The sequence below is a fragment of the Enhydra lutris genome, unplaced genomic scaffold, assembly GCF_002288905.1.
Source record: "Enhydra lutris kenyoni isolate GAN:26980312 unplaced genomic scaffold, ASM228890v2 scaffoldscaffold26, whole genome shotgun sequence".
NCBI classification, from domain to species: domain Eukaryota; kingdom Metazoa; phylum Chordata; class Mammalia; order Carnivora; family Mustelidae; genus Enhydra; species Enhydra lutris.
In genome coordinates, this window is record NW_019154110.1 from 11,250,686 (window position 1) to 11,267,677 (window position 16,992).

The window sequence follows — 16,992 nt, forward strand, 5'->3', positions numbered from 1 at the left end:
ACTTCTTTGTGATGTCAATACTAAGGAACCTGCTGGTACATCATCATGGAAACTAGGATCCTCTGTTCCCTAAGCTACACATTCTGGTTCTGGACTAGTAAAATCCTATATGCAACCCTTAAAATAGTTGGGAGAAAATGTGGCAATTCATCAATTTTCTTCAATTCAACTGTGTCTACAATTACGAAAGGAGCCCACAGGAAGCAAAGCCACCAAGTGATAGGGAGACTGCATGCTACCTCAGCAGATGCTGCTACCCTCAGCAAATGCTACCCTCAGCCAGAGAGGCTGGGGGGCCAAAACCTCCCAATTTATTAAGGGCCACGCAGAAGCTAGAAACAAAATGCTTACCCATCTCCATAGGCTGGTTCTTTTCAAGGTTGTCCTGTAGGGTACCTGGGTGGCTCAGTGGGTTAAGCATCTGCCTTCAGCTCAAGTCATGATCCCACGGTTCTGGGATCAAGTCCTGCAACAGGGGTCCCTGCTCAGGTCTGCTTCTCCCTCTCCCTCTGCTTCTCTGTCAAGTAAATAAGTAAAATCTTTTTAAAAAGATTGTCATTTAAAGAGCCAGAGACACCGACTACACTTTAGGAACTGTGATTGACTGACTGATTTTTTAAGAGACATTTATTTGTTTGGGGGGTTGGTGAGCACAAAGGGAGAGTGAAAGGGAGAAGATGACTCCCTGCTGAGCAGAGCCTGAAGACGTGGGGCTCAATCCCAGGACCCCAAGATCATGACCTGAGCTGAAGGCAGACTCTTAACTGAGCCACCCAGGAGCCCTATTTTCGATGACTTTCTGGATTCTTTTTGTTTCCTTAAACAAGCTACAACTGCTGCTGATTCAACATGTTTCATTCTATTACATTTTTATTTTTATTTACTTTTTTTTTAAAGAGTTTTTTTAGGGTTTTATTTATTCATTTAACAGAGAGGAAGAGTAGAAGTGGGGAGAACAGCAGGCAGAGAGAGGAGGAAGCAGGCTCTCCGCTGAGCCAGGAGCCAGATGTGGGACTCGATCCCAGCACGCTGGGATCACGACCTGAGCCGAAGGCAGCCGCTTAACAAGCTGAGCCAGCCAGGCGCCCCTCTATTACATTTTTATGTGTATTCCTGTTTTTGAGAATTTGATCAAAGAGCTATTAAATGCTTTTAGCCTTAGAATAGCAAGAGTTAAAAAACCTCTTGGCAAAACATGATTGAGTTTCACAGGGTAAGAGTCCACATTCATTGAGCATTTACTAAGGAACCCACAGGCTTTTGTACACTTCTTTTACTTAAGATAAGGCCCAGAGGTAGGCATTCTATTTTTAAAGATCAACAAAGAGGGACTAAGGGTGAAGGACCCAGGGCCAACTGCTTCCTTGGTGACCTCCCAAAGAGACAACCCAGCGATATCCCTGGTTTCACAGTGCCCCCTAGAAAGCCAGGATCATTCGAGGCATTATTCAATGGGAAGTCTACCTTTTCACCTTATCTCTTAATCTTCAAGAAAACTGTTAAGATCTCCTTCATCAGGTCTCCATTCACCACCAGCTCTCATACACACCCTCTCCCCCACACCAGTGCCTTCCAATGTCCTAATTAGGGATGTGAGCACCTGGTCACAGCAGGGATCTTGTTCTACCTTCAGCGGTTTCCATTCTTGGTTCTTTCAGAGATGGAGAAATCCACTCTATTGTCAGGTAGGTATTATTCAAGTAGGAGAATTAAACAGGGTTACAGAGAGAAAGGCTGAAAAATCTGACTTTTCTGGTGTTTACTTGTATAGAAGAAAAACAGCACATAGATGCATCCACAGTATTTAATTTGTTTGGATAATAGTTACAGATAAACAGGTACACTCCATATACAATTACCAATACTTTTTTATACAGTTCATATTTCAGTACATCAACACTATTTTATTTACACTCTATTTATGTACATTAACATCTTTCTAAAGTCAGTGCATTGTCAACAAGTTTTATACAGTAATTTACAAGGTGAATGTAGTTAATAGTTAATAAATTTTCTGCTAGTCATGAATTAAAAAATTAATTACAACCAATATAACAAACACAGATCAAACAACATTAGTAGATTGTGCTACCTGCTTAAATAAAACATCTGTAAGGAAATTATTTTAAATCTTCCACTTTTTCATGGGACTTGTCCAGGTAGAAATGGACAGATTTTTATATACTGAAATCATGAACTATAGAGCCTGCATTTTGTCTGACTTCATCATATTTACCATTTAGGCCATTCCTTCTTACTTGTAATTACAGTCTTTTTCTGAGTAGGGTTTCAACTTACATATCCATTTAAAACAACCTTTCCAAATGCTCTGAGAAGAACTGGGTAATAACCGGCCTCAGATATCAGAACACAAATGCTCAATTACATTGGTACCTACTATCTGTGAGGAAGGGAAGTTAATGAAATCTGACAGTTAATGAGAGTCACTTCCAAGGTCCAGATGAATGAAAAAAGACTGGGGAAAAGAGGAAATATTTACTTCATATATATTTAAAAACAACACAGGGGGAAAAATGATGCTTGAAATAAATAACACTTATACTTTTGTTCCAGTTTTGAATTATCAGAGAAAAAAAAATTAAGCAAGCAAAGAAACATAACTTTTGATGACCACTACTGTGAAATTATTAAAAGAAAGAAAAAAAAGACACACACACACACACACACACACACACACACACAGAAGGACAATACAAACAAAATAAAAGCTTGCTTCCTAAACCCACCAATTAAATTAAAAATACACACTATCAGTGCCTGGGATGAGTTTTGTTTTTTTAACTTTAATATGATGGGGCAAAATACCCCCTATTCAAGTTAATTTATAGCCCTTACAGCCATCAAATATGAACATGTTTTAAAAAGTTCATTTGCATGTATTCTTTTTTTAAAGTGCAAAACAAAGAAACAAAGAACAAACAGCCCCTAGTTGTAAAACGCCATCTACCTTTGATGTCACTTTCCTTCTCAGAAGCTCTTGTGCAATGTGGGCATGAGAGATGATGCAAATATTGGCACAACTACTCTACTGTGCTTCAGCACGGGTGGGGGTCCATTTCTGAGGACACCTGAAGTGTCCTCAAGGTAAGACGCCTCTAAGTGCAGGGCTACTTTAGCTGGGTTTCCCAGGATGCTCTTTCTCCCCTACAGGGTCTCCGACCACAGCCCTGGGTAGAAGGCACACAGCTCTTAAGAGAGTCTCCCTTTCGAACTGACCACTTCTATACGCCTCTGCCACGAACGACTGGTTGTATCTCAAACACGAACACAGCAACAGAAACGAAAAGCAAGAAATGCATAGATAGAAATAAACAGAAAAACGTTGTGTCCGTGCCAGAAGAATCCTTTGCACACCTTCTAATCTTGCTTTCTCCATCTTGTCAATATAATGGAATAAAACTTCAGGAAAAAGGAGGTAGCATATCATGTCGTCCCCAGACAACACTACAATTTTTTGTTTGACTTTGACTCCAAGGAAATTCTTAGCATTTTGTTATGGTTATTGGTAAACTCTACACTCACTACATGTTTTTTTATATCTGGACAAGCACAATTTAGTTCTTATTTGGTCCCAGGTGGCTGGTGCCAAACCCTTTTGTTTACAGGCTAATGGTGGGCTCTGCCTGAAAAGTTCTCTACCAGAGAGCTTGTGTGCGACACTTCCAAACCAAAGTATTACTACTGTTATATTAACTGCTATTTTAATTAGGATTTTTATTTTGTGCTTCAGGGTCACAGGATAAAATAACTACATTTAGCTTGCCTTTCAGCGACGCTTCTGCCAAATGTCAGCTACAGGGCACCGTCTCCCTCACCACCAGCCTGTCTAGCAGCCAGAGGGGCAGCTCTACTGTAACACACAGTACTTTTTGTAATCGGATTCAAAGTCTTCATCCATGCTGCTCGTGTCTGCCATCTTTTTGCCATCGATCTTTGGCAGAAATTGTGCATAGTCTATCCCCTGCTGCTCATAGAAAAGGATGTAGGCAGAGTCGGTGTCAATTTCGTCAGGGTGAAGTTCCTGAAGGGGCAAGAAAAGCCTTTAATAAAAAAGCCGTCCCTATGCTGGCTCTTAATCCTAGCTAGGGAAGGGAGCACCAACCCTCTTTAATTACTAAGCCAGACTGCTTCCAATCAATTCGATATTGTGGCTGCCTGACACTGGCCCTAAAATAAGTCCTATTATTCTCAATGTTTGCTTTGGGGAAAATATTATGACCATTGACAAAAGAATAACAAAAACCCATCACATCCTAATAGCTCAAAAGATAAGAACTTTTTCTCATTAACCAATACCTTCTTTTTCCTCACCATTCATGTTTTCATTCTCTACTCTGCACACCACTTTTGCTCCTTTGATACTGACGGCACCTATATACTGACTCTAACTAGATTTATTTCCTGTTTGGGACAAAGTCCATTATTTAAACAAATGTCCCCTAGCTCTGTTGCCATTTCTGCTTCTTTTATTCAAAGACTGGGGGTATTTACCTTACAGCTGCTGTCATTGTAACAGTACCACCTGCTGTTTGGGTTCTTGGCGTAAGTGACATAATGGCCCCCGCCCAGAATTCCTGAATGGCACTGCAAGAGAAGAACGGAGACGCATGTTAGCGGTCAACAGCAGTCTGGCCAGGGCGTGGTACCAGAACCCAATCAGGAAAACAGCAATCACTTAAGTGACTAAGAAAAATGTTTTTGAATCACCTACTGTTTTCTAAAAACAAAACAGAAGAGTCAAAATTTAAAAGCTCCAAATCCTACCATTTTATAGTTGTAACTATTTTTTGAAAGGCAAAAATTCCTTAAGTGTACATAACTGTGAATGTCTTGAACCCATGACTCCAATTATGATTACACGATTATCCCCTGCTAACTTTGTCGATCACCAAGTTCAATGCCTAGCAAATAAGCAGGCCCTGAAAAGAATGACTGATGAATGAACCACAGAGAAATGCCAATCATTCTGCAAACCATGTAACAAATCACTTACCGAAATTGCATATAGATTATAAATAGGCTTCACATGAACATATTCTCTTTGGTCATCAGTGCTGTCTTCTTCACTGTGGTTTTCAAGCTGACCATTGCTGTAGCCATTGCCACATGCCTCATGCTCATAAAGAAATCCATTGGCCAGAGCTACTTCATGGTCCTGAGGGGTGACCAGCTCAGTCTGGCTGCCCCCCAGCATGTGCCCTCGGCTCAAGGCATCAGCCAGCTCACAAACTTGTCCAGCCCCATTCTCTTTGCTGGCATCCAAGTTCTCCTTACTACTTGACAATTTATTTTTGCTGCCGATCTGGGGTAACCGGAGCCTCCCTTTGCTCCTCCCTAAAGTCCTAGGGCTACTGTTAGGGCTGCTATTTTTGCTGGAGGGACAGCTAGTTCCGCTTCTTCTTGTTGAAGAAGGTGAACCTGTGAAAAGAAGAGAAGGAAAAGATTCATAAATCCAAATGCCACAAGTTTAACCAGCCACCAAATGCTAATTTTGAAGCCAACTTCACAAGTGCACACATAAAGGCAAATACAGGGGTGCTCTGACCAGCTACTTTTTATTCCTATTTTGTAGCCAATAAGTTACATTCTTGTCTTCCTCAGGCCAAGCTCCCATAGGCAGCAATGTCCTAAAAACGTAAAGTACCATGTAGGGACTTAAAAAGATCAGAGAGATAAAAATAAAATAAAAACAGCAGAAAGATGTACACGAGACTAATAAAACACTGTTTATTAACTATACTAGTTTTAAAATAAAGTAAATAAAATAAAGACAAACAGTAGAAAGATTAACAGGTCAGATTCAGGTCAAAACAGACAAGGAGACTAAGACATATTATATTACAAATACATATCCTCCTTCGTTACATTAGATTAAAAAACACGATCACCAGTTATTAAGCACCTCCTATTGCTAGGCACAGTACTGGGAACTCTCTCTACTATCTCTACCTCTCACAACAATCTCGTAAGTTAGTGGGTCTCAAACTTTTTGGTCACAGCCTCCCTCACCTCCTTATATACTCTCAAAAATTGCTGAAGACCTGTAGAACTTTTGTTTATGTGGGTTATATCTATCAGTATTAATCATATTAGAAATTAAAACTGAGGAATTAAAAAATATAATACATAAGCACATATTTCACTGATGTATCATCACATATCATGGTGGCTCTGACTTCACTACACATTTGGGGAACAAAAGCTGAAAAGGTGAATAATGACTTAGTAGTTTTAATGACAATCATTCTGCTCCTCCAGGCCCTCTGAAAGGGTCTCTCAGAGACCCTCTAGGGGTTCCCAGACTACACCGTGAGAATCTTTGCTGTAGGAACAAGGATGACAACTATCATTCATGATCACCAGAGATATTAGGCATATATGGTGCTTCGCTCCTGATGTAGCAAATCCTGACTCTGGGAACTTTTATGAATGAGGAAACAGATTTAGGAAGGCTGTATCTCTTGCTAAAAGTCACACAGGTGACTCAAACCTAGATAGGTCTGACTCCAGGTGGGTTCCTTCTACCTCATCAAGCTCCAGAGTGGAAGGCAGAGGGAAACATGAAGCCTACAGGGGTCCCAGGAAAGCCCCTCTGAGGGTGAGATCTGGGTGCTGTGAGTCCCCCAGGCTTCCTCACCCTTAGGGCTACTGACGATGTTTGCGCTGAGTGAAGATGGGCTCTTGCTCAGGAGGACATCCTCTTCGCCAGCCGAATTCAGAGCGTCCACTTTCTTCACATCTCCTCCTGGAACCCTGGGCTCGGAGAGGTCGTCCCCCTGGGGTGTGAGTGGTTTACGCTGACAGAGAGCCGGGTCTCTTGGTACCAAAAAAGCACTAGGGTCAAAACTTTCACGAGGAAATTTAACGATTTTCTGTGATTTTATCCATCGGCCATTTACAAACTGAAATCGTTTAAGGTGAATAATCTGGAAAAGCAAAGGCAGAAAAAAATTACATTAAAGGGTTCAGAAGATACAAAATTACATTTAAAACCCCAAGTCTGGGGCACCCTGGCTCAGTGGGTTACGGCCTCTGCCTTTGGCTTGGGTCATGATCTCAGGGTCCTGGGATCGAGCCCCACATCGGGCTCTCTGCTCTGCGGCGAGTCTGCTTCCTCCTCTCTCTCTCTGCCTGCCTCTCTGCCTACTTGTGATCTCTGTCAGGTAAATGAATAAAATCTTTAAAAGAAAAAGCAAACAAAAAAACCCCCTCAAGTCTAATTCGTGTGAATGTTCAAGAATCTAAGTTTTTTTTTTTTCGAAAAGAATATATTTTATTATGTAATGGAGTTATCAGTGGGGCCACTGGCCTTTAGATACATAGGTAACATGATAATCTCCATAATTTCACACCCTGTGCATATCCTAAATTCTTCCCAAATTTCTGCAACATCGTAGGGGCCCATATTTGCATGTCTTCCCTTGCTTCCTAGGCCTGTGACCCAAACTGACCTTTCCCTTTTTCAAACATCAGAGAAGACCCCATCACAAATATACTTCTGTCATGAAGACAGAAGACTATACTGAATGTTTTGAAGAAAAATGGATGAAACTTACCCAATCTCCAGTGGGAGGTCTCTCATTTCTTACCATATCCTTTAGTTATTACCAGGGAGTTTCACTGTCCTAAAAAGCATAAGAATCTCCCTTTTCCTTTGTGACTTCGCTTTTCTTTTTCAAGAGCAACAAATTCCTCTAATCTTACACAGTTTATTATACAACTTAGTGTGGGCACAGATCTTTGAGTGGCTACCTCTACCCTAAATGTTAGTAAATGCTGACAATTTACTGTGTATATAAAGAGAAACCCTTCCATATACTGGCATATGGATCTACAGAAGCCCAACAAACTCTCAACATAACATATATTCTTTATTATTCTTTAAAGACATCAAAAACATAGTTTTTATATAAATGCCTTTACTGCATATGTTCTGTGTGATTATTATACAGGTATATATAATTATCAAAACTCCTCAAACTGGGGGAGCCTGGGTGGCTCAGTCATTAAGCATCTGCTTCAGCTCAGGTCATGATCCCAGGGTCCTGGGATTGAGCCCCACATTGGGCTCTCTGCTCGGCGGGAAGCTTCTCCCTCTCCTACTCCCCCTGCTTGTTTTCCCTCTCTCAATGTGTCTCTCTCTCTGTCAAATAAATAAATAAATAAAATCTTTAAAAAACCCACAAAACTCCTCAAACTAGACATTTAAAATCTATGCATTTAATTTCTTGTTAATTACACCTCAGTTAAAAATTAACTTCTCCCTTCCCACCTACCTCTCCCAAGCCTGCCCCCTGACCCTTTTCCTCTCTTCCCAGAGTTCCCAACACTGGAATTAGCTAATTTATGTTATTAATTTCCTGTTGCATCTTTTCCTCTGAAGTTGTTCTGGTCCAAGGAAAGAAAACCCACATTTACAGACTCACAGAGTAGTAGGAAGAAGACATGAAGAAAAAAATACACACAAGGTCTGGTTAAAATATACCGGTGCCTTATAGTCACATTTGATATGATACTTCCACCCTTAAGGAAAAACACTTCCTTAAATGAATGTGAAGATCTGGCACTTCAAACTCTCCTGACAAGCAACAGAAGCATCTTCTCTATGAGGCAAAAGGCAGAAGTAGTAAATAACACGTACAAGAAGACACAGGCCCCAGTGCACCTGTGTGCTTGTGCTGTGGCCAGGTGACCAAACACAGTGGGACCAGAGATTGGGCTCAGCTGCTCTTCTAGGGAAGGGCCTAAGCTTCTCTCTCTACACCCAGAAGTGCTTTCACCTTCTCCTGAAGTTCGAATTCACCAGGAGGCACAACCTGCGGCGTTTCTCACATACTACATGGAACTATAGTTAATGGTCTGTTTGACTTCTCTCTCCTTCTAGTCTGTATGCTCCTTCATAGCAGGAACTGGCAGTAATAATATGTGCAGAACAATTAATCTGGGTGTAACACATAAACCTTGCATAGCCAAAGTGTTTTGAACACTGTCACAGGAAAGGTCTTTTTATTCTCTAAAGTCATAAAATTCCTATTTGTGCATGACTTCCTTCCTTTATGCCAGGCTCCTGCTCTCTCAGAGGTAGGGCTGTAACATACCAGGATGGGGGGAAGCCTCCAGAGATCCAGCTTCTTGGTTGCCAAGCAGTGGGTCTTACACTTGGAACAGTAGTACATCTCATTTTCCCCCAGCTCCTCCTCACTGGTGAAAGCACGGAGACAGCTGTCCAGGTTGATGGGCTCAGCTTGTGCTCGCCGACTCTGTTCCACACTTTCATGCTCATCGACAACCTGCAGATGGAGGAGGGGTGGGAGGGAAGGAGGGAGTTTAAAATGGTCCCATGGCTAGGCATCATCTGTTAGGTGACTGATTCTCATTTTATTCTACATGAGGAGAAAGAAAACATGACTCAAATGAGTCTGAGCAAATGCAGTGTTTGCACATTTACTTCCAAAATCACATCAATAACATCCTGGATCAAATTTCTATTTATATGACCATAACAGCTTTTCTTGAATAGTCTCTGAACTCTTCAAAATGACAAAAACAAAGAATTGCCTGTTTTACAATTTTTTTATTATAATGATGTATTTTATCAAAACAGTACCATTTCAACATGTGATCAATACAAGAATTATTGATGACATATTTTAGAGTCTTTTTTACTAAGTCTTTGGAATCTACAATCCTCCTTAACTTAAATCAGGCACCTCTAAGTGTTCAACAGCCCTATGCGACTAGTGGCTACTGCACCTCTATTTTACAATTTTGAAATCCTAAAACAGCTTACATGTGCGCTCACCCTCAAGTCAGGGGTGCTTAAGTTAAGCCATTCATTTTCAACCAGAAAGACATTATTAGCAGGCTGCAGGCTTTAAAGAGGCTAGGAGAAATATCACTGGGACACAAATACCAGATCTGGATTAGATCAGAAAGGGTACAGAAAAACTCGCCATAGAAGGGAACATATGAGAGCACAAAACCCCACAGGATAGAACTCATTTGCATACTGGTGCCATGTAACACAGTTATCAGAATACCAAGTGTATCATCTGTCTCCTGCCTCCTGGGGCCTTTTTATCTAAGACGGCAATAAGGAGATGGCAATAAAAGCAAGAGTAGTCTCAAAAAGTGCTGAACTTTGTTGAGAAGGCCCTTAATACCTGCCCAAACCTCTCTGGTCATATTAACCAGCACACTAGGTTCTGGAGCGAGAAAGACATACATGTGAGAGAGTGAGCAGAGGTGGACAGGTGTGCAAGTATGTGTGTTGGAGGAAGTGTAGGATCAGGAAGAAGGAGAGGAGGAGGTACCTAGGAAGCAACAGAAAAGGAAGAATTTTGTCCTCTTCCATTCTTGGTTGCCACTTAACAGCAACCCAGAACCACAGCAGGTGACACACAGCATCAGGACTACATATGCTACTGGGAGACTTCATACAGTGATCTTTTCATCCCAGGTCTGGACACCAAGTCCAACAATAGGTGTGTCTCTTTCTGGCAAAAGGCACACACATGTCCATTTACCGAACTTATTACTCACCCCATCCAGAGGTAAATTTGTTCTCTGTGCCTGAGGCAACTTCCCTTCTGTTTTCCTTCCTGAATTTATGATGGGAATACTGAGCTCCCTAGCTTACAATCTGGCATGGCTCAGGACATTCGATTTACAAGAGGTTGTCATGTGTGACTTTTTCCCTACACGAGAGAATAGCTTAGTAACAGGCTGTCAAATGCTGGGGCTGACCATGCAGTTAATGGTTTCAGCATTGCATCACCAGCCATTTCTAAAGATCTGTAAAAAGAGGAACTTAGAAAAAAGGTTTTTTTCTTCCAGAATGAGAAATCTGGCTACTGACTTCTTTTCTGATAAAAAACTTTCATCATCTTTAGAGCTGGTCATTCGAGAGAAAAACTGACATGCTTCAAAAGAAAATATGTTGCATCATGGTTGCTAGAATCAGAGTAGAAAAACAGTAATATTCTTTTCTCTTAGCTGGTGAAACATTATCTCTCTCAGGGATGCTTTATGGACAACCACAAATTGCAGGAAGCTAGTAATGAATGTTGATCTTTATTGGTTATATTTCTTATGGAACACACAGGCTATTGGAGACAGGGAGGAAGGCTGATTAAAAAAAAAACCCAGTATCAATAAAATTTCCCTAAATGACAAAGATTCGCTTTTTACCTCTTGGGATCCATTCCCAGATCCTCTACCACTATTCGAATAATTTAAATCACTCACTGGCACCCTCTTTCTTTCTGAAAGCTCATTCTTAACACAAAACATAAAGAATAAAGTCATGGCTTCCTCACATGATAAGACTATTAGAAAGAGGGAGACATAAGAAGCTATCTAGTTCAACTACCTACTGAGGAATATGAAGTCTAAACAAGTGAAAAAGAAAAAGACTAAGAGCAATTGCCTTTTTTCCTATTTACCAAATAAAACATTTACAAAGAAATTTTGGAGAAGATGGAAAATATAAAAAGGCAGGGAACCTTTTATTCTTTAATTTATTTGTTTATTTATTTATTTATTTAAAAGATTTTATTTATTTATTTGACAGACAGAGATCACAAGTAGTCAGAGAGGCAGGAAGTTTTGGGGGAGCAGGCTCCTTGCTGAGCAGAGAGCCTGATGTGGGGCTCAACCCTAGGACCGAGATCATGACCTGAGCCAAAGGCGGAAGTTTAACCTACTGAGCCACCCAGGTGCCCCTTCTTTTATTTTTTTTAAAATGCAGGCTCCATGCTCAGCGTGCAGCTCAATGCAGGGCTTGAACCGAGATCATAATCTGAGCTGAAACCAAGAGTGGGACACTTAGCTAACTGAGCCACCCAGGTGCCCACCCCCCTTTTATACAGATATATTTTTTAAAGATTTATTTATTTATTTATTTAAAGAGACAGAGAGTGTGTGAGGGGGGAGGGGCAGAGGGAAAGGGAAGGAAAGAATCTCAAGTCTCAAGGGACCCTGTCCCCTTTTATATTCTTAATACAAAGATAAACACTGTCAAAATATTGGCAGTTTTTCTTCTGTCCTTTTCCTAAATAGTATTCCTTTATATCAAGTAGATTTTTTCAGTATACTCAATTTTATACCTTGCTTTAAAAAAAAAAACAAAAACCCCCATGACATCTTTAAGTATCTTCCCATATATGACAGTAAAAAAATCCCTGGTAATGGGGCACCTGGGTAGTCTGCTAAGCACCCAATTCTTCGTTTCAGCTCAGGTCATGATCTCAGGGTCATGAGACTGAGCCCCATGTAGGGTTCTGAGGTTGGCGTGGAGTCTGCTTGAGACTCTCTCTCCCTCTCCTTCATATACTTGCTCTCTCTCAAATAAATACATCTTTTAAATACCACCCCCTCCAAAACTCCTGGTAATCACGGTTTTCAATTACTGTATAATATTTTATCCAGCTAATACACTATGCTCTATTTAGCCATTCCTGTAATGTGGGACAAATACAAGTTGTTTCAAATTTTTCTACTATTCTAAAAAATATTATGATGAAGATCTATCAGCAAATTACAGAGTATTTCCCTAGAATCAATTCTTAGAATCACTGGGATAAAATAACATAAAATATATGGGTAAAAATGTCAATTTAAACCAAGGGATCGCCTTTGTCTACGTGACTCCCCAAGCACACGCAGAAATCATGGGTAGGAAGAGAAATTATAAAGAAAGAAATTAGTCATGTGGCCCCAGTCCCTACCAAGGCAGGATATTTCAACAGCAAGTTGGTTTCCATGGTATCCTAAGAGCATCACTGAAAGTGGAAATGGGGTGAGACTGAACAGGTCATGCAGGCCCTTTTTTCTAAAAGCAGGATGTCCTCTAGAGTTTTTCAGATTGTACACTGGAAATTTCCATCAAGAGCCACATAACTGTAAAAGCCACTACAATTCTTCATGTGACTAAAAAAAATCCTTTGATTCTGTTCCTTTTACTTCTCTATCAGATTCATTATATTTCTATCCACAAGCTACCTAGCCAAATTACCCTTCAAATGATACTTGGCAAACATTTTTAGGAATGGAGTTAGTATTGTTTTTGAAGTATTATTTTCCGAATTTAAAAACTGCTCTGCCAGTAGAGGAATGCCAAGTGTAAGAATAGCCATTGAGATGTACTCTTGGGTGCCCAGTCTTGAAACATTCAATCTTTTCTCTAAAATTCTTCTGATCACTATGCCCACTAAGAATCTCTAGCCCTGGGATGCCTCTGAGCTACGTAACAGTGGTTATCAAATGTGGCAGCTTCAATAAGAATTAATAAACAGGCAGAGAGAGATTTATTGCTTGGTATGTGATGGCCAAACAATACAACATCTTAATTATACCCAGAGTTAACAGATTTACTTATTATTAGTATTTTTGAAATATAAGGCCCCAATACAATTAATTCCAGAAGTGGGAAAACTGAAACATCCATGTAACCATGCCAGTATATTAAGTGCTATAGAGAATACCAACGAATATTCTTCTGATTCATGATTTAGATCATCTAAAACAGAAATGGCATAATACAGTTAAACTGGGAAAATGTTCACAAATCACAATCACCATCTTATGGTGGCCCTGAGTACTTACCCTTTCCTGTGATGTTTGATAGCGGAGGTGAAGAGCTGTGGGGTCCCAATCCACAGCAATATAGGCATTTCCGATGAAAGCTCTGGCTTCCCCACAATCAATTTTACAGCCTCTGCAAAATCTAAAGGGAGGAAAATGATCTACTGAAGGATGGAGTCATTATGAAAGAATCCAAATTTTCTTTATCGGGAATATTCTCCCTTTCTTTCTTGGGTTCACAGTCTGTCATGGGCCTCTAACTTAAGACTGATCAATGCATGAATATACATTAATTATTATTATTTCAGGGAAGCACGCTTATCACTTCTCAAGTCTCTGTTTTTTCAGTGCAGTGGACAGACATTTTTAATCCATATGAGTGGACTTTATGGCAAATAAATGACATGGGAATTGGACATTTGAGATAATACACCTGTAAGAAAATTCTAAATTTAGTTATTTAATGCTCTGAGGTAGGATAACTCATCTGATATAACAATCCCTATTTCCTTGTTCGTAAAGTGGCACATTAAATAAATGCATATAAAGTTTTATGGGAGGGAAGGGACCATGACAAAGCCAAGGTTTCAGTGCTATTTAGGTTGTTTGCTACAGTTCTCTGAAGGCTGACTTCAGTACTCAGGTATTTTCTAAGCTGCAACAGTAATGACCAATCAATCTCCATAATTCTTCTAAAAATAAAAAACAGACTTCCAGGAAGTCTAGTAAGGAGACTATGTTCTACTGGGTTCTGAACTGCTAAACTGATTTATATTTAAGGAGCAGAAAGTATAAAATAATAAATGTTGATCATAAACTATGAATTTGATGAGGAGCACAGTTTACAGAACCAGCTAAGGCTCAAGAGCAAAACTAAGCTATAGACCTCATAATAAGGAAAAGATCAGTAAAAAATTCCCAAGTTTATTTTAAGCTTCTCATTATTCAGTATTACTTCCAAAAACTGGAAATCTTATAAGAAAGGTATAATATCTCAAGTTGCAATTCTACTAAAATTTTTCCTTTGCAGAAGATCACTTTACCTATACCATGGGCACCAAGCACAGGAGTTCCCATCTTTCTGCACAACTCGTAGAGTGAAGGGATATTGATAGCCCATACTGTCATCACTGAAACAGAACATAAACCACAGTATAAAAAACATTTCTGATTTGAGGTCTCAAATCCTTTTCATTTTCTCTTGAAGTAACCCAAGGCAGGGACATCTGTCATAGCAGTAGGCTCATGGTGATGGTTAGATGCTGGTTATCTTAACCCATTAGCAGCAGCCCTGTACCAACCACACTCAGGGCTCCCACGCTGTATCCCTGCATACAGAAGGGTAGACAGACTAGATTGCCAGATGTCTCTAATAAGACAGTCCATATGGTCCACACAAATTTTGTAAGAGCAGCAAATTATGAAATCAAATACCAATTATCCTTCAGTTCTAATTCTATCATAAGATTTAATTCACATTAAACTAAAATAATTACATCTTTCCATGACAAGAACATTGACACAGCACAGAAGGCTGTAAGGTCGTAATTTTTTTTTTTTTTTAACATTTTAATTATTTCACGGAGACAGAAAGAAAGCGCGCAAGCAGAGGGAGTGGCAGGCAAAGGGAGAGGGAGAAGCAGGCTCCCCACAGAGCAGGGGGAGCCCGATGTGGGACTTTTGGGTCCTGACCTAAGCCGAAGGCAGCTGCCTCACGAACTAAGCCACCCAGGCACCCCTCATAATGGTTTTTTAGAAGAGCTGACTAGAAGCTTTCTTTAATGAGAACCCTGATGTGGTACAAGAGAGGCACTCTTCTTCCCTGCTTTAACTACTCAAAGCTATAAGGTACATAACATACTTAGAGTAATGTCTTTTAGCTGCAAGAGAGGCTTGAATTCTCCAACTTAAAAAAATATGTATTCATCCTTTCCCCAATAAGAAGCAATGAAGGACAGCATATCTGGCAATTGGTACTGGCTACTACGTGGTTGCCAAAGATAATGAAGCCACGATAAGGAATTTACGACCTCCAAAAATCTCAGTTCCAAATATCCTGCTTTGCAACGACCATCCATCTCCTATCCTCTTAAATCACTTATTCAAGTATCACTACTTTAACAATTCTTTGGCAAAAGAGAAATTTCTTTTTTATTTACTTCTTATTTATTTATTTTTAAAAAGATTTTATTTATTAGAGAGCACGTGCCTGAGAGCAAGAGTGAGGGGCAAAGGTAGAGGGAGAAGCAGACTCCCCACTGAGCAGAGTGCCTGATGTGGGGCATGACCCCGGGATCATGACCTGGACCCAAGGCAAATGCTTAAGTGACTAAGTCACCCAGGCCCCCAGGGACCCAAGAGAAATTCCTCATCGCTGTCCTCAAATCCTCACTTCTCAAATCCTCACTTTTCTCCTTGTCCACTGTCCCTCAAAATATTCTTTTATACAGATCCTCAATTCTAGGAATTTGTCCCTCTAATGTAAACATGCAAACTTACTGACATTAACACTCACAAAAATGGAGAACTAGACAATGAAACCCCAGGTATCTGTCACCCGGCTATAATCATCATCAACTCTTGGGCACTTTTATTTCATCTATACCCTTACCTACCTCCGTAAGATTCTTTTATTCCATTAAAAAAAAAAAAAACTATGCTAAAATATACATAAAATTTACCATTTAACCATTTTTAAGTATACAATTCAGTAGCATCAAGTACATTCACAATGTTGTGCAACCATCACCACTATCCATCTCAGGAATTTTTCATCTTCTCAAAGAGAAACTCTGTACCCATCAAGCAATAATAATTCCCCTACAGCTCTTTTCCCAAACCTTGGTAACCTCTAATCTACTTTCTGTCTATGAATTTCCTACTTGAGATATCTTATAAAAGTTAAATCACACAGTATTTGTCCTTTTGTGTCTGGCTTATTTCACTTAGTATAATGTTTCCAAGGTACATCCATGCTGTAGTGTGTACGGGAACTTCATTCCTTTTTATGGTTGACGAATCCTCCATTATATGGTACACCACATTTTGTTTATCCATTTGTCTGTTTATGAACATAAACAGTTTCTAGCTCTTGGTTATTGTGACCCATTAATTATTTTTGAAGGGAATTAGAGGCATTTTATCATTTTCATTAATATTTCAGTGTGTTATCTTTAAAAGGTCAACTCTTATTATCTTTTTTATTGCTCGTAGAAGCACTTTTTTCTTACCTATTCTAACCTCCATGCTTTCATCTACACTACTCCACTAAAACAGCTTTTGCAAAGGTCACCACAGACTGCCATTTTATCAAGTCCAGTCGTCAGTTCCCAGTCCCCTTCTCAATCTCTCTGCAGCACTCAAAATTGACCAGATCTTCCTTTAAAC

General features: G+C 39.9%; 1 protein-coding gene across 2 annotated transcripts in view; it reads right to left on the bottom strand.

The window, feature by feature from the left end:
* Nucleotides 1-1,788: 1,788 nt before the first annotated feature.
* LOC111151464 (ubiquitin specific peptidase 32) overlaps nucleotides 1,789-16,992 on the bottom strand; it is a 219,688-nt gene continuing 204,484 nt past the window's right edge. For both annotated transcript variants that reach the window (XM_022509471.1, XM_022509470.1), the window contains exons 28-34: nucleotides 14,649-14,735; nucleotides 13,627-13,747; nucleotides 9,120-9,311; nucleotides 6,659-6,947; nucleotides 5,015-5,439; nucleotides 4,513-4,605; nucleotides 1,789-4,042 (exon numbers count right to left, since the gene is read on the bottom strand). In XM_022509471.1, the coding sequence (XP_022365179.1) occupies nucleotides 3,869-4,042; nucleotides 4,513-4,605; nucleotides 5,015-5,439; nucleotides 6,659-6,947; nucleotides 9,120-9,311; nucleotides 13,627-13,747; nucleotides 14,649-14,735 (1,381 nt within the window). In that variant the 3' untranslated portion in view covers nucleotides 1,789-3,868. The remainder of the gene's footprint in view (nucleotides 4,043-4,512; nucleotides 4,606-5,014; nucleotides 5,440-6,658; nucleotides 6,948-9,119; nucleotides 9,312-13,626; nucleotides 13,748-14,648; nucleotides 14,736-16,992) is intronic.